This window comes from Tupaia chinensis, unplaced genomic scaffold (genome assembly GCF_000334495.1).
Source record: "Tupaia chinensis unplaced genomic scaffold, TupChi_1.0 Scaffold000054_1, whole genome shotgun sequence".
NCBI lineage: Eukaryota > Metazoa > Chordata > Mammalia > Scandentia > Tupaiidae > Tupaia > Tupaia belangeri.
The window spans coordinates 6,856,811-6,868,283 of record NW_006159512.1 but is presented as its reverse complement, the minus strand read 5'-3'; the positions used below and the strand labels follow the sequence as shown (position 1 = coordinate 6,868,283).

At 43.0% G+C, this 11,473-nt stretch overlaps 1 protein-coding gene across 1 annotated transcript in view; it reads right to left on the bottom strand.

The window, feature by feature from the left end:
• STAB2 (stabilin 2) overlaps positions 1–11,473 on the bottom strand; it is a 176,862-nt gene that overhangs the window by 43,078 nt on the left and 122,311 nt on the right. The window contains exons 42-47 of the mRNA XM_006141408.3: positions 10,885–11,010; positions 8,348–8,421; positions 6,394–6,465; positions 3,449–3,568; positions 2,441–2,488; positions 1,247–1,330 (exon numbers count right to left, since the gene is read on the bottom strand). Coding sequence (XP_006141470.1) covers positions 1,247–1,330; positions 2,441–2,488; positions 3,449–3,568; positions 6,394–6,465; positions 8,348–8,421; positions 10,885–11,010 — 524 coding nt within the window. The remainder of the gene's footprint in view (positions 1–1,246; positions 1,331–2,440; positions 2,489–3,448; positions 3,569–6,393; positions 6,466–8,347; positions 8,422–10,884; positions 11,011–11,473) is intronic.

The window sequence follows — 11,473 nt, the reverse complement described above, 5'->3', positions numbered from 1 at the left end:
TGTGTGTGTGTATGTGTGTGTGTGTTAAAGAAGAAGAGAGGAAGAAAGAAATGGGGACCCCCGAAAGAGTCTGTCATACTTCCATCTTCCCCACAGTCTTCCAGCCAATCAGGATCACAGGCCCACTCAGTGTGTTTAAGTTGACCCAGGAGCCAAACCCTGGACAATAATTCCCTCCCACCTATCCTACCGTGTATGGCTGGGCTTATTGTTATTACTAATGAGTACTTCAGTATGAAGAGTCCCATTAGAACAGTAATGACTGATAAATCCTGTAAGAAAATAAGCAATGTAAATTCTTTTAACACAACATTTCCTCTTCCTCATTCTTTTAAAAAATTATTCATAAATTTGCTACAGGGCATGTGTGTTTCCCAGAGAGAGATACAGAGAACAAAGAGTAAGAGAGAAAGAAAGAAAGAGAAAATGAGAAGGCATCCCATGGTGGATGGTCATGCTACAATCCCTTCTCCATTTCTCCTTTTGGGATTTTGGGCACACATGCACATGTGCCTGGTGTGTTTTTCAAGCCACAATTCCAGGATCCAAACCAGGTTGTCAACCATGTGGGATCCAGCTGCCTTAACCACCATACCACTGGCTGACCCATGTTTATTTTTTAACTGCCAGAGGGCACATGTAATGGCCAGAGAGTAATGTTTATTTTTTAATTGCCAGAGGGCACATGTAATGGCCAGAGAGTACGAGAGAGAGAGAGAGAGAGAAACAGAGATAGAGATAGAGAGAGAGAGAATGAATGTACCACTCAATGGTGTGTGGTCACGCTGCAATCCCTTCTTGCTCTATTTTTCCATTTTGTCAGGATTTGGGGCATGCATACACATACTCCTGGAGTGTTTTTCAAGCTGCTGGGGCTGAGATTCCAACTGCATAATTAGCCATGTGGGATCCACTTCCCTTAACCATTAGGTTATGGGACTATTCCCCCCCCCCTTTTATTTCATTGTTTGCTTGTGGGAAGTTTGGATCACTTGAGACTTATTCATCTTCAAGTTCCTACTGTGTTCAGGAAGGTCCTTTGGAAGGTCTCTGGGCAGTGGCTACCCCAAATCCACTCAAATGCTTCTCTTGACAGGAGTCTCTATGCTGAGAGGCAGCCCTTTCTACTGCTCATGATCAGCTCCACCTGATCCTGGATTCCCTACCTGGAAACATCTCCGGTGTTGGTTCCAAGACTGTGTTCTAGCCCCAAACCTCCCCTGCTGTCCCACAACCATGTGCTTACCCGGGGTTCCTCATTAAAGGCTGCAGACAAAGGTGCAAAAACGGTGAAAGGGCCTGGGCCAGCCAGGTCTTGAACAGAATGCTCCTGTGGGAGGGAAAGTGAGGGGAGGGAAGGTGAGGCTCAAATGCAAACAAATACCAGAGACCATGGTGCCAGAGCAGAGAGAACACTGAACGGAGAGACCAGTCTTAGTCTTGAATTTCAACTAGGATTCAAATTAAACCCAAACTCCCTGCGTCAGAGAGACCAGTCTTAGTCTTGAATTTCGACTAGGATTCAAATTAAACCCAAACTCCCTGCCATTGAAATCATGTTTATTATTTTCTAGTTATCAAGTTAACATATGCTCATCATATTGAAGATCTTGAGAATGCGAAACATAGAAGAAAATAGTAACTAACTCTATTATCCCACCACCTAGAAGCAACCTCTGTTAATTTCAGGTATTTTTTTTCTTTTCTTTTAACTGGTGTCACTTTCTTGACTGTCTCTTTAAAAAATTAGTATTTTATTTTTTATTGCATTATTAATTAATTAATTTTAGTTTTGCTGTAGGGCACATGTCCTTGCTGGACAGAGACAGAGAGAAAGAGAGAGAGGGAGAGGGAAAATGAGGGAGGGAGGGATGGCCACGCCACCGTTCCTTCTTCTCCATTCTCCCCTTGGGATTTTGGGCATGCACACATATGTGGCTGGGAGGTTTTTCAAGCTGCTGGGTCCAGGACTCAAAACTTACAGTCGGCCATGATTCAGCCACCTTAACCTTATCACCTGGGTGGCAGTATTTTGCATAATTGTAAATAATAACACAGATATGAACAAAAAGATGATTTATTTAACTGTTGTAATTATCTTGCAATCCTAAGAGCATATGGTTACTAGGGTTACCCATATTTTCTACTAATTTTTTATAATTTATTCTTCAACATGTCTGAAATGTATACAGATGTAAAGTGTACAGAAAGATCAAACTTCATATTTTCATTAAAAATGTTAATCAGTTACCCAGTAATGTTTCTTTTCTTTATTGGGGTGATGGAAATGTTTTTCATATTCTACATTCTCATGTGGAAAATTCCAGAAATCTAGTGCTCAGACCATTTTCTATCCTCAATAACTCTTGAGGGTCCAGGCTTATCCTATGTCTGACCGGAGACTGAACTCTTATAGTTGGATGAACTCACGTATTCTTACCTGCAACTGGAAGAAATACTGGGAAGTTTTGGGGTTCTTGGGAAGCTCCTGCAAATAAAGACAGGGCAGTTTTGTTTATGTCTGTGAATTATATACAAGAGTGATTCAGGATTGCTGCAGGACAATTTTTCTAAGGTCCTGAGTAACTGCTAGTCCCTCAATTGGAAATCTGCAACAATGGTTTTTTTTTTTTTTTCAAGCCTCATCTATAGACTTACAGTGCGTGCTCAGAATGACTATGTGGACACATTGAGTTCCACGACCTTCCTGGAATCACCATCTGATAGATCAAGGAAAGCTTCAACTATTTCCAGAAGCAGTGTAGCTTTAAGAATGTCTTTAAAAGCTCGGATGCTTTAAAAAAATCCATTATAGGTTTATTGCAAATTTGGTTATTCTAGTAATTAGATTAATTGATCAGCCAACATGCACTAGTTCCTCTTCAAGCCAAATAAGAGGACCTTCACTTTGTAACAGGAAGACACCTGTAGCATTATGTCGTCTCCTTCTCTATGCTCAGGACAGGTTTTGCGAGTACTTGTACACATTCCAATCGCAGTCATAGGAATGCCTTTGACTTACTGTATATTATATAGCACATATACACCTTATCTCACTTAATTCTTATTGTTTTGAGAACCCATACCAACCTGGTGGGATTGGTATTACTACTAGTATTTTCTTTTACAAATTAGAAAACAGATACACAGAGAGGTGACATAGTAAGTTCAAAGTCACAATGTCATTAACTGGCAGAACTGAACTTAAACTCGTATCTGACTCCAGACCTGCTGGTTGAACTTAATCACTACATCACATTCTTTTTCCAGGTCAAATGAATTTCTACAGAGGCAAAATTTCCTTTTATTACAAATTTATATAAAAATAACCTTTCACATTTTTACAGAGCTTTATGCTTACAAAGCTCTTGCATATTCTTTAGCTTCTTGCGTTCTTGGCATATTTAAGGAAGTAGAGTTTACTTTATGGAAATATGACTTGTGTTACCTGGTAGATATTGCCACGGCAGGTAAATCCATCCCCGATGTAGTTCGGTTTGCATGTACAAGTCCTTTCTCCTTGTTCTGTGTGATTGCAGATAGCAAATTGACTACAGCCACCATTTTTCTGGTAAAATCGCCAAGCAGTGGGAGACTAGGGTCAGATGGGTTAGTTTGCCAGCTCTGCCTATTTCAAAGCACTTCTATGTTGAAATCTCTATTGTGGCATCCTCTAGTAACTAATTTGCATATCTTCCTTTTCCCTGTACTCATGTTCTAATTCTATATGGCTGAAGAGGGCATCTTATTTACCTAGCCCTGTCTCTAAAAAGGGCAGACCCTCTAAGTAGACCTCCAGCCCTACACAGAAGCTCAGAGCTCCCAATCTGGAAGTCTCTCTGCATCTGTGCATTAACTACTAAGGCAGTAATCTTGATTGCCATTTGAAGCTGCATGCTAACTCTCATCTGATCACAGGAAAGGTAACAGTAGCCAGGTAGAAAGCAGTTGGCACGGTTGCTGGGGTCCTGGACTCCCACATGGCCAACCATGGTTTGAGTCCTGGATCTGGTGGCTTGCTTTCTCACTTTTCCTCTCTCTCTGGTCAACAATTAAAATAAATAAATGAAATTAAAATAAACAAATTCAATTAAAAATAAAGAAAGCAGTCAGTATGTATGAGGCAAACGCATTGTCTGGGCCACAATAAACTCCCAAGTTGTGGTGGAGGGTGCAGAAAATTGAAATAGGAGATGTAGATGCTGTAGATGCTGCTCTCCTTGTACCACTTAAGGGAAGCTCTGTTTCCCTCCATTACCCTCACTTCACAGACCCTGGCTGGGATGGCGTCATTCTTAACACACATTGACACTGCCACTCCATCTCTGCTCCCAATCCCTATGAAACATCTCTCTGGAAGCATATGATATTTATGAGCCCCATCCATCTTTCCTCTTTGGTCCTGATGGTGGCCTGGGTCACCACCATTCCTTATGAGCCTATTGTCATCCATGCAGCATCAACGTGCATCTTAATGGCCTCTACCACTCCCTTGGCCACCTCTGACTTTGGAATCCACAGGAAGGTGGACATCTACTAAGACTTTATTTCTGGCTCCTCCTGGGAGCTCATCTCTTCCAACTTCCTACTTCTACCTGTTTTCCTCCCAGCTGGCAGGTGGAATACCATGAACCTCTCTGGTGCATCCCTGCTTTCATTGCATGGGCTTGCAAATCCCAAGCTCCTAGACTGATTCTACTGGGTCTATCTGGATTGCCAGAGTGGTGTGCAGGCGTTGTCTGGACTCCCTTCAAGGTATGCACACAAATATCTCCATGTTTCCAGTACATACCATTTCCCTTTCTGTGGAGATGACATGTCCCACATCTCTCAGTCACTACCCCCCACTCTCAGCTGACAAGCAAGACTCACCCTCATCGAAACATTAGAAACAGGTGGACAAGAGAATCCCTCATCTTTCCTTCCTGAAGTTCTACTTGCCTGGGCCTGAACACACAGACTTCTGCTTTCTTCAGTAAACAAATGTGCTAACAACTAACCAGCTAACCAGCTCACTGAATGACTAATCAATGGACTCACCAATTGACTGACTAAGTAGATCCATTAGCTAGTTGACTGAGTGACTAATTAATGTATTCACTAAGTGACTAAGTAGACTTTCAGTTTCAGGTTCTACTGCTTGGGCTTACATAGTAGAACCATACTTCTGTCATGTGGCAACCCCTGAAATATTGATGGCAGCCTCTATGCCCCAACTTTATTCTTCTTAATGAGAAGGAGAATTAGAAGAATTTATGATATATGTATAGACATGGAGCAGGGAAGGGGTGCCACTCCCCACCCCCACTGCCCCACACTAATTTCTGTTCAGTGCAGGGAGCCTAGAACAGGATTTTCTGTTCTCCAGTAGAGATAACATACAGAAGAGTGGAGTCAGAGAGGGCAGTTGTGAGGTGGAGAGAGAATCATCTTTTAGTCTAGCTACTAGGCCTCCATAAGACACAACTATATGTATGTGTATTGCCCCAAACCCCGAGAGGTGAATGGAGGAGAAGGGACTGCAGTGTGGCCATCCCTCCCTTTCTCGCTTTCCCTTTCTCTCTCTCTCCAGTGAGTGCACTTGCCCTATAGCAAAAACGAAAAAAAAAAAAAAAAAAAGAAAAGAAAAAGAAAAAATAGAACTAGCTTTTGCTACATATTCCACATCATTGACTCAAGAGTGCTTTCCACGTGGATTCTTGTTACAAAGTACAGGGGGATAGGGAGTGGAATGTTGCTGTAGGGTTGACCTATGAAGGTTTCCTGAAAGATGTGTCTTGAGTCTTGTCTCAGAGGTAAAAGGCATGTGTGGTGGAAAGGAGTGGAAGAATTTCTTGGATAAGAATTGGCAATATAGGGCTTAAGCAAGTGAACAGACGTAGCTCAATACACAATGGCTGAGATGAGAAAAATGTGTTTGAGGTTTATAGAGAGGTCATAAAATTCATGCTACTGTGTCTGGAGGTTTCTCAGATTTCCACTTATGAAGGAAGAACACATGCCTGAGCTAAGTGATATTGTGTTTTTAAAAATTTCAATAGGATGGAGAAATGAAGGAGAAGGGATTGTGGCAAGACCACACCCCACTTGGGGGCTGCTTTCTCCCTTTGTCTGTCTGTATCTCTCTGCTGAGTGCAGGCACCCTCTGGAAAGTAAAACACACACATACACACACACACAATACTCACCCACACATGCTCGCACACACACACATACACCAGTCCCTGCCCCAGCTGGGGTGATGTATGGAAGGGATGGACAGTAAAGATGGGATGGGTCACCCCAAAGTGGGAGCCCTTAAAAGGTAAAATACATTTATTTAAGGTTATATGCCTGTCGAAACCTAAACTATAACCCACCCACTCTAGATCAGGAGCCCAGAGCTGTACTCACGGTTAAGCAGGTATCGATGAGTATGCAGACCTTCCCATCTCCAGTGTATGTTGGCAAACAGTTGCAGACGGCCTGTCCGGGGTGGGGGAAAGGGGTCATTCATGGACGCATCCAGTATGTGCCACATGCTGGCTCTCAGACTCAAATTCTTCATTGTAATGGTCATGTTAGAGGAGTCAATATTTAGGTAATATTTAGTCCATAATAATTGTCATCTTATACATGGGATCTTCAAAAAAGGTCATGAAATTGTGTATTATAAAATTGCTATTATAGGGACCAGCAGTTAGCGTAATGGCTATGTCGCTGGACTCTCACGTAGTCGACCGCGGTTCGATTCCCAGACCCGGTGGCTTAAACTCACGCCGGGCACATGTGCGTGCATGCCCAAGATCCTGAGAGGAGAATGGAGGAGAAGGGATTGTGGCGTGGTCATCCCCCCCTGGGGGGTGATTTCTCGCTTTCTGTCTCTCTGCCTCTGTCTGTCTGGTGAGCGCATGTGCCCTAAAGCAAAAAAACCCCAAAAAAACAAAAAAACAACAACAAAAATCCTCTCCAAAAAAAAAAAAAAAGAAAATTGCTATTATAAAAATATGTATTTTCTGGGACCAGCAGATGGCATAATGGTTACGTTGTTGGACTCTCATGTAGTTGACTGCAGTTCGAATCCTGGATCTGGTGGTATAAACCTCACACTGGGTGCTTGTATGTGCATGCCTAAGATCCTGAGGAGAATGGAGGAGAAAGGACTGCAGTGTGACCATCCCCCTGTGGGGGTGATTTCTTGCTTTCGGTCTCTCTGTCTCTCTAGTGAGTGCATGCACCCGATAGCAAAAATCTCTCTAAAAAAAGAAAATGTGTATGTTTTATAGATTTCATTTTTTTTTGCAACACAATAAGCTCATATCTCAATTTCATTTTCCATGACCTTTCTGAAGTTCTCATGTTTTAGCACTTCTGGCTCACTTGGCTTGCATGCCAGAATCTCAGGCACACCTAATTTGTTGCTAACTTCTTTTTTTTTTTTTTAATGTTTTTACCTTATTACGTTTCTTGTCTTTAGGAATTCACCTCTTTTCTCTCCGATGGCTGCAGGCTCAGGTGGGAGGTAACCCACTGAACCGTATCCCACTCTCACACACTTCTTGCTCACCTCCACCCCGGCTGAGCCCTGCCCTAGGAGATGCTAAGAGGTCCCTGCAGCTTATGATGTGCATGCGTGAGAACTATCAGTCAAACCCAGTGTTGGGCCAAGGAAGTCAGGTGAAGGCTTCAGGCTGAGAGAGGGACTATCTGCAGGATGTCAGGAGTGGGGTCCCAAGTCACATATGCTCTGCTCTAGAGTGCCCAGCCATGGGACTGACCCGGCTATCCTTTTTTGTTGGCTGTGTGCCCAGAGGAAGCCTGAGAAAGGCAGAACTTGGGTCTCTGAGCCCTCACTTCCTTGCCTGTGTCGTATCAGCCTATGGCCACCACCCTCTGATGTGGAGCCCCCACATCCCTTGCCCTTCTCTCTAGAGGGGTGCTGTGAAGCTCACTGTGTGTGGGTGTGGGAACGTGTGACTGAGAGAGAGGTACGATGTTATCTTCCGCTGTGACACATACATTTCAGAGCCTCAAGCCAAAGAAAAAGAGTGGGATCTCGAGCATTAGAAATCTGAAAGAAAGGGACCTATTTTGGGGGGATGGTCTTGGTACTTCTGGATTACATGATGTTTGCTGATGTCCCCTCCTCCCACTCTTGGTAAGCCCCTTCCAGTACCCTTTGCCCCCTTCCTTCTCAATTCCCAAAGAATGGCCTTTTGTTCTTTCATCATTTTCTCGAAAGCATTTACTTTCTGCTGCAGCTCCTCCGAGGTTCTCAGCCTGTTTTTCCTGAGGTTCTCAGCCTGTGTCTAAAGACCTGGGCATTTTCTCCAAGGAAACTCAAGGGCCCTTGAGAGGCAGAGCTCACCTGGTTGGGTCCCGTCTGCGTGCACTCTGCATTCTTGCTACAGCCACCGTGGTTTTCCAAACATGGGTTGATTTCTTTAAATCAAAAAGCCAACACCTGACATGAGAGCCTCATTTCCAAGGAAAGGCATCTGGATGGACTAGCTGGGATGGCTAACTGACCAAGAGGAGCAGGCATCAAGGTGTGACCCAATTTTCTGACATCTCAGAGGCAGAAATGACATAATAGTGGTGGTATCAGAAATGTTTTCTCAAAATCAGCTCATCTAGAATGGGTTAATTGCAACAGAGGCCCAATCTGTGGGGTTCAATCTGTCTTTCTGTGGAAGCCCTTTGCAGCAAAAGGCTTAAAATAATAGAGCCGCAGAGTCCAGTTCATCAGTGCCATGAATGAAGAGATACAGGAGTTAAAAAAAATAATTTGGGGAACCAGCAGTTAGTGTAATGGTTATGTCACTGGACTCCCATGTAGTCGACCATGGTTCATGTCCTGGACCCAGTGGCTTAAAACTCACACCTGGTGCGTGTGCGTGCGTGCCCAAGATCCCGAGAGGAGAATGGAGAAGGGATTGCGGCGTGACCATCCCCCCTGGGGGGTGATTTCTCGCTTTCTGTCTCTCTGTCTCTCTCTGTCTGTCTGGTGAGCATACGCGCCCTATAGCGAAAACCTCTACAAAAAAAAAAAATTTGCAACCTTCACAATATAGATTGATTGAAGGAAAAGTCATTAATAGATGCTCAATTTAGGAGGATATTTTAATGAGGAGCAAGAGATTTGCTTAGTGTTAAGGGTCTCCCCACTGACAGATAAGTAACAAAGAGGGAAAAAGCAACTGCACAATGGAGAAATTGGACAGTGTATTGACTGAGTGGTCAAGTTTTGCATTGCAAACAAGGGGCAAATGGGTCTCGTGCCTCAGGTGTGATATCTGAGGAGGATGTGACATCACTCGTGTGATAGTTGGGTTTGAAATGCATAAGCTGTATCTGACTATAAAAAAATCAGAAAAATTTAAAATGAATATGCTATTAAAAAACTGTTGAGGTAGTAGACTATATTCATTGAAAAATGTCAGTATTGGGGTCAGCAGGTGGCACGGTCATTAAAGGTGCTAGACTTCCACATGAAGACCACAGTTTGAGTCTGGAACTTTGTGGCTTGAAAATCACACCAGGCATATGTATGTGCATGTCCCCAAATCTAAGGAGAATGGAAGAGAAGGGATTGTAGTGAGGCCATCCTTCCCAGGGGGTGATTTCTCACTTTCCCTCTCACTGTCTCTCTTTGTCTCCTTTCTGGTGAGCGCATGCTTCTTTTAAAAAAAAACCTTTAAGAAAAAAGTCAATGTTGGGACTAGCAGTTGGCGTAATGGCTATGGTGTTGGACTCCCATGTAGTTCACTGTGGTTTGAGTCCTGGGCCCGGTGGCTTAAACTCATGCTGGGTGCTGGTGCGTGTGTGCCCAAGATCCTGAGAGGAGAATGGAAGAGAAGGGATTGTGGCATGGTCATCCTTCTTGGGGGTGATTTCTTGCTTTCTGTTTCTCTGTTTCTCTGTCTTTCTGGTGAGCGCACATGTCCTATAGCAAAAACCTCTCAAAAAAAAAAAAGAAAAAGAAAAAGAAAAAGAAAGTCAATGTCACAAGAGACAAAGCAAAACTGAGAGAACTGGAATTGTCCCAGGTTAAAGTGGGATTAAAGAGACATGATGACTAAACGCAATGCCTGACCCTAAATTAGAATACGAAAGGTAATTCGATGAAAGTATTGTATCAATCTACATTTAACCACTGTGCTATGTTTATACAAGAGGCTATTCTTATTCGTAGTAAATATATTCTCAAGTATTCAGGGGTGAAGGAAATATAAGTTTTCAAAACAATATATGCATATGTATAAGGAAAGCAAATGATAAAGCAAGTGGGGTGAAATGTTAATACGTGAATGCAGGTAAAGAATAAGAGTAACTTTTCTGTACTATGCTTGTAACTTTTCTGTGTGCAATTTTTTTCCAGCTGAAAAGTTAAAATTTAGACGATGTTCAGGATATAGTCTTAGAGTAAAACAGTGCATAGTCATGGAAATACTGATTAAGAGGTAAACTTTTCTGTCATCTTGCTAGGTATAGTAAATGCTATGCAACATTTTTGCTTAAAAAAAAAAATACATGTTTCCATAGCAAGATGGGGTAATACGACAATGACAAGAATTCTTTTACCAGCATATATGTCTGCCTTTTCTGCAGCAAGAATGTGCTACTTGAATAAAAATGAACTGATACAAGTTTAAAAAATTCAGTCATGCCGTCATGTTAGTTAGAAAAAGTTGATCCCCTTTTGTCCTTCCAAAGCAATTTTGGGACAGCACATACCATTATATCCCCATGGTCACATTTCCACACCCTCAAATCTCCCTGCCCAGGCAAACAGTGACCTCAGCAGCTGTATGTACTAACAACAGGAGCCCCACACTTGAATCACTTACTAGAGCTCTGACACTTATGCTGTTTCCCCTGGATGGATGCGGGATGGCCACTTACCCAGGCAAATGATGCCGTCGCCTGTGTATCCAGCCTTGCACACACAAACTCGGCTTCCTGGGGTGGTTCTCTTACAGTCAGCCTGGGCAGAGCACCCGCCATTGCTGATCTCACAGGCGTTGATTGCTACAGAAGGGAGAGATGACATAAAGCAGAAGGTGGGGAGAGGGGGAAAACATTGTGGGGCCTTGGAGCGGGGTATAGTGGTACAGCAACTGGACCCACATGGAAAAAGGTCCTTGGTTTGTATTTGGAGATCTCCATGAGTAAACAGGTGTGTGTGGCGTGATCTGGATTGACTGAGATTTGGGAACAATCACAGTGTAAGATTCTGCTGGGGATGTCACCCTCCTTCATGGATATAAATAAATACACTTAAAAAAATTGATATAGTTTTATTTGGGTCTTTGAGGAAATGAGAAATCACATTACTCTGGCAAGTATTGGATTAAATTTAACTAATTCTCAAAAACAAAGATCAAGAAAGATGTTCTAATTATTTGCTCTTTCCAGCTTTTTTCTGTATGCACCCTCCTGTGGGAAACACCTGGGGACCAGAGTTTAGGCACCTAGCATTCGGGGAGCAACA